We start from the raw sequence: 17,328 nt of genomic DNA, 5'->3' as shown, positions 1-17,328 counted from the left end.
TTCACATTCAAAAGATGAGAGCTAATAAGTTTAAGATAATTTAAATGGAATAGGTGGCAGTCAAGGAATATTCTAAGAAACGTATAAAGACATAGAGAGAGAGAGAGAGAGAGAGAGAGAGAGAGAGAGAGAGAGAGAGAGAGAGAGAGAGAGAGAGAGAGAGTAATTGAAACTTCCTTTACAGGTACTTGATCAAGTGGACAAAAAACACGAAAATCCTCTGCAGTTCAGGTTTCGCGCAAAATTCTACCCGGAGGACGTAGGAGAGGAAATTATTCAAGAGATCACGCTGGTAAGTAGAATAGTTGCAGAATTATCCTAATCTCAGTTGATATTATCTCAGTTGAGATAACAATATTGTCCTTAATTCAAGAGGTTTTGTCGAGCTTTAGTCGATCTCCGAAATTGCTGCAGAAATAGTTTTAGGTAATTGTAATTTATATTAATCTTCCAAAACATTGGAACTGAAAGAAAAGGCAAAAGAAATTTTACGGACACGGGAGAGAGAAAGGAAGTGAGAAAGAAGAGGAAAACCCATCAGGAATAAGTATGGGAAACTGGAAGATGGAAAAGGCCTGAAAAAAAAAAAGGCTTGGAAAAGACGTTGATGGAAGAATAGTTGTTGATGGGGATAAGGGGAAAGTAGGAGAATAAGGGCGGGGAGATCATGACGAAAGTGGTTCTAAAGTGAATCAAAGTGGGGAAAGATGAAGGGAGATGAGTTCGGGAACGGAGCGGGGAGGAGCCGAAGTGAAGGAAAGGTTCAGGGCAATGAAGGTCAACAAGAGGAGCAAAGTGAACTATAAAACACAGGCATCTCCAACCATCTTTCCTATAATCCCTTGTGATAAACAATGAACAATGAAATGCCTGAATCCACTTGTGGTACTATTCTTCATCGACGTATTTTAGTGTCATTTTTCTTCTTTTTAATTGTGAGTCTGTCTCCCAACAGCGCATGTTCTACCTGCAAGTGAAGAGCTCCATTCTGAGCGACGAGATCTATTGCCCGGCAGAAACTGCGACCCTCCTGTCGTCTTACGCAGTTCAGGCCAAGTATGGAGACTACATCCCTGAATATCACAAGCCAGGGTTCCTGGCCAACGATCGTCTGCTCCCCCAGCGCGTCATGGACCAGCATAAACTCACGAGAGATCAGTGGGAAGACAAAATCACTGTTTGGCATAAGGAGCACCGAGGACTTCTCAGGTACGGGATCTTGGTTGGTTTATGCAGAGGCCTGATGTGGCCCTCTAGACTCTGACAAACCAACACAGACTTGTGGCAAGAGCTTGTACAAGCACAAAGTTAATTTATTCTAACCCAAATTTTTCTTTTACACTAATGTGAATTTGTACATAGTTACTTCAAAGAAGTATGAAATTTTATCTTCTTATGTAAACACACGAGCAAATAATTTTGAGCGTATGCCTGTATGTATGTATATATATATATATATATATATATATATATATATATATATATATATATATATATATATATATACATACACATACATGTATATTTATAGTTGTATATACTGTATATACATATGCAGATATATATATATATATATATATATATATATATATATATATATATATATATATATATATATATATATATATATATATATATATATACAGGCATATTCTCAAAATTATTCGTTCGTGTGTTTACATAAGAAGATAAAAATTCATACTTCTTTGAAGTAACTATGTACAAATTCGCATATATGTGTGTGTGTGGAGGAAGACGAGAAATAAAGATTATTAGCAGTAGTATCACTTAGTGTGACGAGGCCAGTGATTAGCGTATCTAGATGCATGGGGTTCTCACTCAGAATTTGTTCTGGAATGAAATGTGAAACGGTGAGTAGAGTATCGTTAAAAGAAGTTGAAGAGGGGTGTGGTAAGAAATTAAAAGGTTCAGACGAAAGTAAAAGTCAGAACTGATGCAGCAGAGGCAGAAGGAACTCTGCAAAGAATCTTTAGTACCATCTACAGTGTGCCACGAGCATGCCATAAGTTGTATCACTCTTTACAGTGGAAAGAAGAGGAGAATTTTTTGGGTTCTTCTACTTCCTATTCGTTTCAGAAGAAGCAGGCATGTCTGAAACTCTGTGGTTTAAGAGACCTCATTTCACTGTTACTCACTGCAGGGAGGAAGCCATGATGGAGTACCTGAAGCTGGCGCAGGATCTCGAGATGTACGGCGTCAACTACTTTGAGATCGAGAACAAGAGGGGCACAGAGGTGTACTTGGGCGTTGACGCTCTCGGCATCAATGTCTACGAAAAGAATGATAAGTAAGCTTGATGTCATTTCTTTGTTACAGAAAATGTGAGTTTTTATTTTTAAAATATAGAATATAGTATTTTGGCCAAAGGCCAAGCGCTGGGGCCTATGAGGTCTTCCAGCACTGAAAGGGAAACTGAGAGTAGAAAGGGTTTAAAGGTGTAATAGGAGGAAAACCTCGCAGTTGCGCTAAGAAACAATCGTTAGGAGAGGGTGGAAAGTAAGATGGAAGAAAGAGAATATGAGCGAAAGTACAGTAAAAGGAATTAAAGGGGTTACTGCTAGAGGCAGAAGGGACGCTGCAAAGAACCTTAAGTAATGCCTACAGTGCACCGCATGAGGTGCATTAACGGCATTACCCTTCTACAGGGATTCTTATCGTTAGGTGTTTACCAGAGCTAAATACTGGATACATACACTGTTTTCCCTTCTTGAGATGTGGTATGTTAGGAGTTTTTCTGTTACCTACTGAACTTTGCTAGGGCACCAAAAATACTGACTCTTTCCATAAAAAAAGGAAAGTAGAACCATTACTTTTCAGCCTATGTAAATCAGCTTAAGGTCTACCTTATGATACATAGTCCTCAGTTATTTATCTGTTAATTAATTACTGACTAACTGAGTTATTCATTTTTGATCACAGGCTCACACCAAAGATTGGCTTTCCTTGGGTGGAGATCCGCAACATCACCTTCAACAAAAGGAAGTTCATCATCAAGCCCGTGGACAAGACAGCCAAGGACTTCATTTTCACGGCACCCCACGTCAGGGTCAACAAGACCATCCTGACGCTCTGTATGGGAAATCACGACCTCAGCGTCAAGAGGCGCATGGCTGACACCATCGAGGTCCAGCAGATGAAAATTCAGGCACGTGAGGAAAGAACGGCTAAGAAGGTTGCCAGGTAAGTCAAATCCTTTGATATGTTAGGGTTCCATAGGATGTAATCAGTGCTATAACTTGGCCGCTGCGATTCAAAATGGATACGTATATGGGGCAAACTAACAATGACCATTAATCTGCCACTGAAGCTTCCACAGAAAATGTGAAATGGTAAATGTGATGTAAAACAGAAATGAATAAAACAAATAAATGAAAAAGTCTTAACAAATATATATATATATATATATATATATATATATATATATATATATATATATATATATATATATATATATATATATATATACATAAACAACAGGCACTGGGATAAATCAGGCAAGCGGATCAATGTCGATGATAATATATCAAATTTTAAAAATTGAATATTAGCAAACTGTCACGAAGTGACCAAGTATCTGGTTATTACACAACTATTAAATTTAAAAATTTACCTCACTTCAGCCAGATACTTGAACCTTCATAACAATAATATTACGACTGAACACTCTAAAGGTAACAGTGATCCCTTAAAACTTGCTTATCACTTGAAAAAATTCAAGTTATGAGTGAGGTAATAACTGTTAAGCAATAAATATACTAGAGGGAAAGGGCATCACTCCATCAAACAACTATAATTGTTCCCTGGTCTTCATTCACTTCCACAAAGGAGAGGTGAACAAAACATGTCTATCACTTACTTTGTGCATACACAAATAACCCTATTCACTGATGGTCAAAATGAAACACTGTGCTTTTAAACTTTTGAATACACAAATTTATTTCTAACTTCAAAAGTTATAATTAGAATTCACAATCTGAAAAAATTTACTATTACTTGAAAACAAACATAAGATTTAATTAATTCTTAAACAAAATTAATTCACAAAACTAATTTATCAAGAAATTATGTTAACTGAGCAAAATTCAAACTATTAAGATTTACTCCAAATTTGAAAAAGAAATTTAACAAATGAAAATCAAAACAAGTATGCAATGTTGAAGTATCAACACATATAAAGTGCTACCCAAATGAATGTTAAATCAACAACACAAAAATTTGGGTAAAACTATGAAATTGTAAACACAAGAACATACAAAAGAAATGTAAAAACAAGAACATATAAAAATGCACAAAAAGTTTAACAACAATAATTTCATTAAGGCAAAATCTATTTAAAGATTATATCTACCTTTTACCATGGTAAAAAATAAGTAAAAACCCACTTTACCTTATACAAGTTTCTGAACACTTTTACACAATTCCTTTTTTCTTTCTTCTTGCTGCAGCAATATACACTTTTACTTAAGGACTGTTACTGTTAACATTCTTATCTTATATCAGATCCTACCAAGGGAGCATTAGATATTATTAACAGTTTCCAAAACTTATATGTTTGGAGAGTGACCACAAATCTTACACTCTTCTACATGAAGGGGGATGACAGAGAGAGAGAGAGAAAGAGAGAGAGAGAGAGAGAGAGAGAGAGAGAGAGAGAGAGAGAGAGAGCAACCTATCTTTACCAGGTCTCTGTCTGAGCTGAATAGTTTTACCAAAATCCTTTATGAGGTTAAACCTGTGTTGCCAGTTAGGCATTTTTAGAAAGTGGTCACCCTGGAAGAAACGGGAATAAACAAAGTTTCTTCTTCTCCAACAGGAATAAACAGAATTTCTCCCTTTCCAACAGGGATAAACAGATAATTTATTCTCTAGCTCAGAGAGCTATATAGGCCTGCCTCTTATCTGTATGATTGACAAGGGTTTTCCAGTTTGAACACTTGTACAAACACAGAGGCGAACCAACAATATCCTTGTCTGTCATCCCTTCTCCCTTTTGGCTGATAACTTAAGTGCTTTTAGCCTCTCTTGCATAAAGGATTTCTAGTGGTCACCAACCTGAACAAACATTCAGCTGTGTACACAAAAGCCTACAGGAAGATGTATCTTATTTTATCACACAGCCAACCAACCCTTTTAGTCTGAGGCCTGATCTGTCAACACACAACACAACATATGACAAATACAAGAGAAAATATACCAACATTACAATAACATATTAATTTCACAGAAAACATACATATCATAAGACATATCATTGTAATACTCTTAGTAAACCCAGCTGTAAAGCATTTATCATTTGAAATATGGACTGTATATTGACATTTAAATAAAATTAGGATGAGTGAATTTGATATTTTTGATAAAAACAAAATTATAAAGGTCTTAAATGTAATTGTATATATCAATATCTTTCCATAAAAAACGTGTAAATAATACATGCTAAAATTCACAGTTTATTTAAATATGTTAGGCCAGATACTTATCTATGGCAAAAAATTTGCGAAAGGATGTGATTTCTTAAAGCAAACTATTACAAAGAATCTGAAGGAGTAAATTTTTGAATGGGGACTTGCAACTGTGGAAGTAAATAAATAACCAAAGCTTTCTCTTAATTTGATTACAGCTCAATTGGATTCCTTAAATTAAAAAAAAAACTACCAAGAAACTCATTATCCCTTTAGTTTATCTTTTTCACATGAAAGTCGCAGGTGTTGTATATTTTATTTAGTGAATATCTAGGAAGCTATCTTCAAAAGATCATGCGAATAGTGATACTGGTATACATATTTTAAAACCATACCCTTTATCGTATACGACTAGACAATGAGGATCACTAACGACAAATACCTTTCAACAGGGAAAAACTCGATCGTGAAATTGCTTTGCGAGAGGAGGCGGAAAAGCGCCAGAGAGAATTCGAGGAACGCCTAGTGCTGATGAACCGCGAGATGGAACAGCGCCAGAGTGACCTCCACCACGCTCAGGAGACCATCAGGGCACTGGAGGAGCAACTCAGGGATTTGCAGCGCGCCAAGGAGGAACTTGAGAACAAACAGGATGAACTGCGGACCATGATGGTGCGCCTCGAGGAGGCCAAAGAGATGGAGGCCGAAGAGAGGGCCAGGTTAGAGGAGGAGATTCGATCCAAGAGGGACGAGGTCGAGCGGATTCGAGACGAAGTGCAGTACAAAGACGAGGAGACGAGAAGGCTGCAGGTGAGATACCATCATCTCTGAGATACCGTCATCTCCGGGCACTTCTGCAGAGTTTGTAGAATAATGAGAATTTACCCCAACTTAAGTTTACAATAAATGAGCAGATTTGTACAAATTTACATGATCGTTGATGTTAGTTATCTCTGCTACTGAGTAGAAGAATAAATTAAATGCGAGATCAGAGATATCACGAGCAAAATGCTAACTGTATGAAAAAGGAAAACCTCGTCTATATTGCTCTACATTATTTCTTTCTAAAGCCTCATTTGTCAGGGATATCACAGGATAAATTAAACAGTTTGTAAACCTCAAAGACTAACACTTTATGGGCTTCTTGAAAACCATGATTTTTCACAGTATGTAGCCTCACCTACCACATCGTGAACTTAATTTGGCGACACAAATATTTGAGATTATTATTATCATCACAGATATATTGGTCATGCAAATGGTCAAGTCAACTGGGCCTTGGTCACAAATAAAATATTTATTTTTCAAGGGGGAGTTATTTTTTGGTAATAGTTTTTAGTTAATTTTTGTAGTTTTTACATAGTAAGTCCAAAATACTGGGCGACTGATCGATACTGGATAATCAAAAACTGTGCTAATAAAAATAGACGAATGTTTTCTACTACCAGTTCTTCAAGACGAGGTAAGCTAAAATTAGCACCTTACTTCATCATCATCATTTTCACTCTGGTATAGAAAACTCATTTAACAAACCACTATTTGCTGTAGACAACAGGCAAACATTGTGCAGTAGATTTACCTCTATAGTTGTATCTGTGATAGCATATGGTTTATGACGGTTTATACATGTCACCCTTTAGGAAGAGGTTGCAGAGGCCCGTCGAAGGGAAGAGGAGGCAACTCAGGCCTTGGCTACTGCCTCGTTGGTTCGCAAAGCCTCCACGTCTTCTTCTTCCTCCAGCGAAGAAGAGAAGATGAAGCACGTCATCAAGCCAGACTTTTTCCCTTCCGAGAGAGTGGAAGTAGGTCTACAGCAACGTGCCTACAACGGTGACATGTACGGCGGCTTCGAGGCAGCCGAGACGATAGACCGTCATTCCATCAGTAGGAAATCGAGCACCAGTAGTAGTGCCAGTGATAGGACAGCAACAAACGACCGGGCTTCCATGTTTGGCGGCAGTTACCAGATGCCCGAGGTTACGCCCACCCCGGAGATGCTGGAGATTCACGAGCCCAAGCAAGACTCGGCCTCTACTAGAAGAATGAAATTGCTAGAGGTAGGAAACTTACTATTCTTTATCTGTATCCTTTTGCATCATACCAGGAAATTAAAGTCAACCCATGGTCCTTGACGTCTTTCTGACTCTTCAGTTTCCATAATCTTGTCACAACAACAGCCACTGATCATTATCATGTCCGTTTCTGTGTACAGTCGGTTTGTCATCACGTAGACTGTGGTTATCATTATCCTAGGTTATTTTTGGAGGCCACACTATCGGCCCCCCAGTTGGTCCATCAGGTGGGCCTTTTTTATTTATTATAGTTTACAGTTTGTATTAGCGTTTCTCTTATCCAAACTTTAACAACGGCGTAATTCTGTTGAATACAAATTAACCGTTAGCGCACCAAAATTACGAAAACGAAATCTCTAAAAGCCAGTAGAGCAAGAAACGTTCGATTAGGCACGAGGGAGATGACGTAGGCTTAACTCCTCTGATTTCCCAACAGGAAGTGAAACTTTCTTTGGCCGCCGAGCGCAAGCAAGGTTCCGAGACCCAAATGGACGTCATTCACAGCCAGAACATCAAAGAAGGAAAAACTAAATACAAGACACTGAGAGAAGTGAGGAAAGGGAATACGAAACGACGGGTGGACCAGTTCGAAAACATGTAGTAGACCCTGAGAGATGCTGAGAAAAATGACGGAAGGGAAACGAAGGCCGATGTTAAACAGTTTGAAAGTTAGGTGTGAATCTCCTGTCATGGAGACATCTCGCCTACTTCTGCGTGCGTCAAAAGGCTTATGGCATCATTCTCTTGTGCAGGAAGTATCATATACTCGTATATATTGTCATCTTTAAGTTCATCATTTTAACACAGACCTCTGATTTTTGTTCTTTCCAAGAAAAGTGTCCCGTTTTCAAGGAAAAAACTGACTATGATTTGATGAATAAAAACACAAGATGTCATGGCGTGCCATTTTAATGTGTTTACTATAGGGACATGACTATCGGAATTTATCTTAATTCAAAAATGTAATTTTACGAGATCTTTGTATCTAATCCTTTTTCTGTTGGTTATTGGTAATTATCATGTAATATTTCCAAACAGACGATGTCGTCGTTCCAATGGCATAGTCCTACGCGATAGAATCTATTGGGGGTCAAATGATAGATATAATGGACCTCATACTGCTTTTCAAGTATTATACTATGTTTTTGGTCCAGGGTTGCCTAAGTGATTTTGAAAGACTTAATCGGTGAACAATTCAAATTCTTTAGGTTATAGTTAAACCGAAAACAAAGCCTGATCTATGAAATGATAAGCAATCATTTGTTTACATTGCTCAGAGTTTATGTCAATATTTTTCCAGGCCGTATTTTAAAAATTGGCACCACTTTAAAACAGTTCCTCCATCATAACTTTCCCTCTTCATCTTAATAAATCATGTTCAAATGCTTTCACTTGAGGTGGTCTGAGAATTTCTATAAAATTAAAAGCATATTCTCTTTTGATTTATATTAATTTCTTCAGCTTTTTCCATATGATAGTTTTTACAATCATTTCTATATTACACCTTCCGTAGATTTAGATATTTAAAGGTAATCCAAGACACAAATTTAAAAGAAAATCATGTATATAAACTAACATGTAATGAACTAAGACCATTATCAATTCCAGGTGGAAGATTTTAAACAGTCATAAATAAAGATTTTAAACAATCATAAATAAAGTTCATGATTCATCGCTATCTTTTCTTATTATCAGCTAATTCAAAGCTTGATGTTAATAAGTAATTTTAAGTAATGTTTATTTTCTTTTTATATGTTGTACTTTGTTGATTTCATCGTTATCTATTGACATGTATCGCGGTTGTAGAAAGGGGCGAGTATTATTGTAATTTAACAATAAATGAGGATATACTATTTTCTAACCCTTTTCTATTACCTTCAGGTTAAGCGTTTAAAAGTATGCAGAGTTTATGCATCTCTTGAGCAAATGGGCTGAAACAGCACCAATGAACCAAAGACCTTATGAACCAACGAACCAATTAGGATACAAAGAAATAAAACCTGTTACTAGAACCAAGCAGTGAAAGGAAGCACGAGATTACATAATTATGAAATTGGAGCTGCTCAAAGTGAGATTTTAATTTCATGGTGCGAGCTCTTCTCGACTGCGAGTTTAGAGACGCTGAGAGAAGTTCTGGAGGAGATTTTAAACCAGTATTATTCATCAGTAAAAACAGGAATACAGTAATGACAATTGGCTATGCATACAAGGTCACAATGAATCGTGTAAAAATTATTATTATATATAATCTTGTATGCCTTCATGCAAAACCCTGTTTTATGCACTCATCTACGCATCTATAAAAGCATACATACTAAAATATATTTTTCTCATGTGCATGACAGATAGACATATAGCTAGATAGGTAGACAAACAGGTAGATAGATAGATAGATAGATAGATAGATAGATAGATAGATAGATAGATAGGTAGGTAGAGAGAGAGAGAGAGAGAGAGAGAGAGAGAGAGAGAGAGAGAGAGCGAGAGATTAACATATCATGCCGCTTCGCCAGAGCGAGCGAACGTATCCAGTCCAGCTCCGTGAGTCACAAGTCCGAACATCTTTTTGCCGGGTTGCATTTTAGAAATATCACGGGCATACCTGTCTCACCTGCCCTTTTGGGAGCTCGGGATAAATTCCCCTGGGTCTTCCCCATCAGAAGGCACCATCTCGAAACTTCTGTCAGTTTTTTTTCGGCGCAAACTTTCCCTTTCATCCGGTGTACAACTTGTTTTTTTTTTTTATACAATGCTGGTCCTGTGTTGATTTTTTTCCCTTTATAATTTTGAATGAAACTGCCTCGTTGAGAATTATTTTTTTTACTAAACTGAACTGACGTTCAGTTCAGTTATTTTTTTTACACAGCACTGTCTATCTGATAGTTTTTTTCTATTTTCTGAGGCTTTCCAGCGCTGATATGTTTTATTTACAACAGTGTTCCTCCGTTGAAAGTATTTCTCTAAAAACATAATCTACTTACAAATAAAAAATTGGTAAGTAAGGAAAGGGAACATCTGACTGCATGCTTTAAAGGAGGTGTTTCTCTCTCTCTCTCTCTCTCTCTCTCAGGGTGACCAGATTTTGAAAATTGAGATAAGGGACACCTAAATTGGAGAGGTAGCTGAACAATACGGGAAGTTACGCACGCAGTGACGCAGCGCTAAAGTCATTCTCAGCTGGGTCCAGATTGTCCAGGACCTACAGTACTTCATTGAATTCTCTTTTGTTTTAAAGTGCGTTAATTGTAGTTTTGTTACAAACAGCTGTTCATTACATGTTTCAAAGCATTACAATGCTGCAATCAAGCATGTTTTGCCGCTTTAAAGGATATTATAACTAAAGTGACTTGCCGGCCCACTGCACTGTTGCCAATTTTGAGCGGCCGCCTTTACCCCGTATTTTACAAAATTTCACTAGTATATTGTATTTCTTTTCAAATATTGAGAATACGGGACAAAAGGGGTCCCGGGGAGGGTCGATACGGGACACGGGACAAATGTCATAAATATGGGACAATCCCGTCAAATACGGGACGTCTGGTCACCCTGCCCTCTCTCTCTCTCTCTCTCTCTCTCTCTCTCTCTCAAGTGAATATCATCAAACGTTTCTGCTTTGCAAAATGAGGCGAATACTGTAGCTAACAATTTCCTTGAAATCATAGAACTATTCTATAAAGAGAGTGAAGGTAAATTCACACTCATTGACATTTAGCTTTTGATTGAAAGACAATTAAGCGGTTCTTTTCTGATGTCCTCGACGATTAAGCAAGGATGTAAAGACAGAAAAAAATATATAATAAACTGATAAAGGGTCCACACGCGGACACACGAAAGCAAATTAATCTGGGTTAACATTGTTGAGTGCTTGCTTGAACGCGCAGGAGCTGCGAAGGCGAAGACGGGTGTTTAGTAAAGTGGTTGCAGTCGATGAGTGGCGAAAACTGTGTAATAACATAGTCGAATATATGTTATGAAAACGTTATCCTTCTGTTCTTTGTCACTTTTTACTTATGGAAAAATTCTAAGAGGCTTGCAATTTTTTCTTATTTTCATATTTTTGTATCAGAATTTCTAGAGTTTCACAAATTTCTAAAACATTTCATGATACATTGTAACGACGTATAATCACTTCATTTAAAACCGAGTACTCTCGGAGTCTGTTATATAACATTTATATGTACAGGTATTATCGTGCTCTAATCTCCATAGATTATTCAAGTGACCTTTATCAACGGGATGTTTTTATCGCTTTCCATAGGTCACCTGTTAACAGAGAACTGATTATGGCCACACAACGCAAAATTGCAATACGGCAGAATTCAACGCAATTGTTGAACAGTTAAAATTTTGATAAAGTTAAGTAGAATTTACCTTTCTGCATAGATGGTGTCATCGAGTTTTTCTGCTAATGGCATCTAAGACGCCTCTGATGCATCTCTCTACACCATATCACAACCATCTCTGAGACTCTCTTTCTCCAGAAACACTAGCTTGCCAGAATTGTCTGGCATATGAAAAAAATTACAGTTTATGATAAATAAGTACATCAAGGTTCAATACAAATGAGCCACTTGCTCCGCCGTGTAACTGTAAAGCAGACGTTCAAAAGTCAAATGTTTATCTTGTTCATATTCCCCTTACCATTACTTTAGTTCTATAACGTGGACCAACAACTTCTGTCCCGGGGTCGGCTAACAATAGCCATATAATCTAAAGAACTAGTTTTCACTGACACGATCACAGTTGGGGCTAGAATGGACCGGATAACAGTTGGTCTGATTTAGATTATCACCAATTTTCTCAGTGACCCGACGAGGCACGTCTCAACTAGGCAACAAGGTGACAGACAGCAGGTGGGCACATGTGATGTGAAAAATAATATATTTCGTTCCGTCTTAATCGTACTGAATCCTCGTTTTAGTGAGAGATTTAATATTTGTTTACGTACGACAGTTGAAATAAATCGTTTAAACGAAACTGACTAATTTATTGTTCTGTGATGGATATATTATGTGTTTCAGTAAGTTTGAGTCATCTTTTTTGCCAATATCTTTCAAATTAATTGAAGGATCTGTGTGGTACTTTGCAACAGTGTTTCACACCTCCCCTAATTTTTGGTAATAAATTCAAGTTCCAAATTCAGCTTTTTCAGGCGCTTTATCTTGAATTTAATGGGGTAGCCAGCAAACTGATTAACGCTTTCGGGCATACGAGATTGGGTACTACTGAACTTGTCCTGAGTGTCTTCCTTTAGTCAATTCCTCACTTCTCCCAACTTTCCTCTTCGACTCCTCCATTGAACTTCTCCCTACTCTTCCTTGACGTCATTATTGGCAGAAAACGATGACTCAGCTTCCTGGAATGCATAGTAGCTCAATTGAATCTATAGAGTCCTGTTTCTCTTTTATTTAAACAGTGTCGCAGTAAAGAAATTATTGAATGAATTATATTTATCTGAATTTTCCGTTGTCTCACAGTATCTTCACTCGACAGCTCCAAATATTCAGTGAAGGCAAATTTAATCAATTTAATCGTTCAACAGATTTTATATTAACGTTGCCAGTAATCCTCTCTCTCTCTCTTTTTTTTTTTTTTTAGAACTTTTTGCTTTTATTACACGGCCTCACATAAAGAGAATAGTAACCTTTTAGATACCTTTATTTAACACATTTTTGCTCATGAACAGGAGTCCCACAAAAGCTAAATGCTTTCTCATCGGCAAACACTTTTGCTTGACTCATGACCTGAAATTAAATAAGCATAATGGATATCTAATTTCTTCTTTTATTTGAAGCTTGAAATGGTCTGACGTAATAACTCTCTCTCTCTCTCTGTCTCGCTCTGTGTGTGTATGTCTGTCTGTCTGTCTGTCTGTCTGTCTGTCTGTCTCTCTCTCTCTCTCTCTCTCTCTCTCTCTCTCTCTCTCTCTCTATATATATATATATATATATATATATATATATATATATAATGTATATATATGTATGTATATATATATATACTGTATATATATATGTATATATATTTATATATAAATATAAATGTGTGTGTGAGCGCGCGAGCGTATGTGTGCGTGTGTGTCAACCACCTTTAAAAGCAAAGTCTAACGAACTCGGGCCGGAATGAGGCCGCATAAAGATCACGGCATCGTCAGCCGAAGCGTGACAATAAAGGAGACAAAAGCTCTCCGGGGGAGGCCTTTAAGAGCAGTCCAGAATGCGCAAAGATAAAGTCACAAAGAACCGGTCGGCCAGGTGTCGAAATGGTGTCTTGACCTTTTAAAAAGTGACTTACGGGGTGTGCGCCTTTTTATTTTTTGCTTTCCATATTTTTACGGTTTTATTTCTTGCGAGCGACAAAAGTTTCTGTGTCAGGGAAGTTTGGTCCGACCGAATGCTGCACCTTTCTCCTGCTTCAGTGCCCTCTAATGAGATCTCGGAGAGTTGACAGGGAACGTTCTACAGCATCAACGTCGTTCATGAGATCATTCCCTGGCGGGTGATGGAGATTTGCGTTAGGCAAGCTTACTGCAGAGTCTATTGTGCCTCTGTTGCCTTAAACAGAGAATTAGGGACCTTGTCATTAGTCGACTGTGTTGGGTCGCAGCAATTGTGTGGGGAGGGGTATGGGGTTAGCAAGCTCATCCCAGAGGAGCTGCTGAGAACTCTGAGCTCCAATTTCTGCCCTTCTGTCGTACAATGATAATTTAGTTATTTTCCTTCAGTGTGGACGGTGGGACTCCCAAGTACATGAGTGGATGAAATAGCACTTTGAAGTTCCATCCGCTATTTCTTCTATGCATAGGTGCGTTTGTATACTTGTTCATGCGTTATTTTCTCCCCACCTTATTCTGTTATTCACATGTGAGTACTCTTTTCTGTGTGCCTTGCGTTGTAGGTAAGTGGTCTTTTAGGCTTATTCCTAGGGTTGTCTGTTCATTTTGAAAATTAATAATAATAATAATAATAATAATAATAATAATAATAATAATAATAATAATAATAATAATAATAATAATAATAAATCTTCACCTGCCCGAAAAAAGAATATGAAACTTCTTCCTTTTCTTTAGCAATAAAATAGTCAAGGACTTGGAAAAAGTCTCTAGACTTAACATGCACTGGGTCCAGAGTGGCAATGGCATTCGAACCCTCCCAATACGTGAACTTTTACAGGCCAGACCAAGGAAGCTTTTGAGCTCACTACTTCAGCAATATGACCTAAAACATTAAACGAAATCTAATATATAATTTTAGATCTAATACTTAAACAAGTGAAAATTGCGCCGAAGTTTTTTCTTCGGCGCTGTCGAGTTGTCTGTGCATCGTATAATCAGGGCCACCGAAAATAGATCTATCTTTCTGTGGTCTCTGTATAATGCTGTATGAGCCGCGGCCCATGAAACTTTAACCACGGCCCGGTGGTGGCCTGGTCTATATCGTTGCCAGACACACAATTATGGCTAACTTTAGGTTTAAATAAAATAAAAACTACTGAGGCTAGAGGGTTGCAATTTGGTATGTTTGATGATTTGAGAGTGGATGATCAACATATTAATTTACAGCCCTCTGGCGTCAGTAGTTTTTAAGATCTGAGGGCGGACAGAAAAAGTGCGGACGGACAGACAACGCCGGCAAAATAGTTTCCTTTTCAGAAAACTAAAACGTATCCTTTTCTGCACAGAAAAGCGGACTCTCATTTGAATAATTCCCCAAACTCTTACGGACTCCATCTACGAGTCCCGGATCATATGAACATGTGGACTTTAATAAAGAAGTAGAAGTATTCAAAAATAAAAATATTTGTGCTGCCCAGAACGCCCAGTTGTATACATAACAGGATTAAAGCCCATGACATTTGAGCCACTAGATCTCCCCATGAACCAGGAAGCTGGACCTCACATAATTCAGTAATGAGATTCGGGATGATTAAATATGGAGACTTGTCATCTTTGAAATTCAATAATCTTAGTTGAGGGTCTGTCATGAAATTTGTGACGATCTGATAAGGACTTTAAATTCAAAGAGCATATTGTTGATTCTAGAGTAGTTGTTAAGTTTGATAAGTTAAAGCTTGGCTCTATTATTATTATTATTATTATTATTATTATTATTATTATTATTATTATTATTATTGTTGTTGTTGTTATTGTTATTATTATTATTACAGCTTCTCAGTCTCTCATTTGAGAGATTGATAAACTGCAATGTAGAATTTTGTTGGAGAGAGGGTCTTCTTCAGTGAAAATAATGATAATAATAATAATAAAATAATAATAATAATAATAATAATAATAATAATAATAATAATAATAATAATAATAATAATAATAATAATAATAATAATAATAATATGCATATTCGAGCTACCAAATCCATTATTTTTAAGCCTCATTCCTTTTATCTCCAGAATCTAGGAAGTCAAGCATGCAAACATAATCAGTAAAACTCAGGACATGAAAGTTTCAGGACACAAGATTTTCATCCTTCCGCCCCAAAAATTCTCGGAGAAAATACTTTCCTAAGTAAGGCTCAAGGTGATTAAGCAAGCTCGTTTCGTTTGTAACACGCAAGAAGTCTAGTAAGATTCCAGGTGCCTAATTGTGTGGTTGGAAATTAGAATCTTGTTAATTTTCGTGGCATTTACTTTCTTGGCTGGCATTGTTATAAGGTCAGTTTCTTTCAGTAATGAGAGAATTATACCGTAATTGGGGGCTTGTTGTTGTTATTATTATTATTATTATTATTATTATTCCTTTAATTAAGTAGTAATTCATCTAATTATTATCATAATAATTCATCTAATAGTGAATAACATTATTATTATATTATTATTATTATTATTATTATTATTATTATTATTATTATTATTATTATTATTATTATCACCTTGACCATAATCCTTACAAATGTAGATCTGAAACGTAAGACACAGCTTATCTCGGAAGAGAAAACGAAAGACTCACAATAAAAAAGAATAAAGGAAAGCTGAGAGACAGTGTCAAGGACTCACCCAGTGCATTATGGACACACCCAGCGCGGGGTACAAAAATAAAACTCCCAAAAAAGGGGGTCAAGAGTTCAACGGAGCCAATTATCCGGGCATCAAGACCCAAATTGCACCAAAGGATGCCCAGTTGAGTTTCTAATCCAGTGCTGTCTCTTAATCCCAGGGTATTCGACCAGTGGGAGCTATGAAGGTACGAGTATCTCGTCTATCAGTCGTGACTCATGATTAGCTTCCAGCTCTTGACCTTTCGCTTTTCGAGTCTCGTCAAGTTCTGGTGAATGCCGTTCTCTGTCTTTTTTGTCTGTCGTCTGTCTGTCTGTCTGTCTTTCACTAACTGGTAGTCACTGATGCTGTGACGGTAATCAACTCTGAGAGGTTGGACTGAAGATTAAAATAAAATGAACAGTTTTTCAAACTTCATTTGCTGGTTGTCATAATAATAATAATAATAATAATAATAATAATAATAATAATAATAATAATAATAATAATAATAATAATAATAATTTGGTAGTTTCATATGCTACTTAAATCCTCGTTTCGAGAGGACATTAATACTCTTTCTTATATTAACAACTGAATGGCTCAGGAACTGTCATTATTCCTGTTTGTAAGAGATAACCAACCAACTAACTAAGTAGACAAGTGAATAAAAGAAGTCCTCGGCTCACTTTTGACCTTACATTCTTTAGGGCTTATTTTTTTAGTTAAGATTGACTCTATCTGTTGAAATATGACAGAATTATGACATAAAGTAATTATGATTTTCTTTGATAAATCGGGTAGATTAATTCTCGTCCGGATCAATGAAAAAAAAAATAATT

General features: G+C 36.8%; 1 protein-coding gene across 2 annotated transcripts in view; it reads left to right on the top strand.

Annotated features, from left to right (window-relative positions):
* Positions 1-9,350, top strand: part of LOC136839286 (moesin/ezrin/radixin homolog 1-like) — a 29,955-nt gene extending 20,605 nt beyond the window's left edge. For both annotated transcript variants that reach the window (XM_067105098.1, XM_067105099.1), the window contains exons 4-10: positions 185-292; positions 956-1,209; positions 2,162-2,308; positions 2,941-3,201; positions 5,876-6,233; positions 7,064-7,480; positions 7,932-9,350. In XM_067105098.1, the coding sequence (XP_066961199.1) occupies positions 185-292; positions 956-1,209; positions 2,162-2,308; positions 2,941-3,201; positions 5,876-6,233; positions 7,064-7,480; positions 7,932-8,096 (1,710 nt within the window). In that variant the 3' untranslated portion in view covers positions 8,097-9,350. The remainder of the gene's footprint in view (positions 1-184; positions 293-955; positions 1,210-2,161; positions 2,309-2,940; positions 3,202-5,875; positions 6,234-7,063; positions 7,481-7,931) is intronic.
* Positions 9,351-17,328: the final 7,978 nt, after the last annotated feature.

The sequence above is a fragment of the Macrobrachium rosenbergii genome, chromosome 6 (assembly GCF_040412425.1).
Source record: "Macrobrachium rosenbergii isolate ZJJX-2024 chromosome 6, ASM4041242v1, whole genome shotgun sequence".
NCBI classification, from domain to species: Eukaryota; Metazoa; Arthropoda; class Malacostraca; order Decapoda; family Palaemonidae; genus Macrobrachium; species Macrobrachium rosenbergii.
Note: the sequence above shows the minus strand (reverse complement) of the source record. Positions and strands in the feature narration are given on the sequence as shown.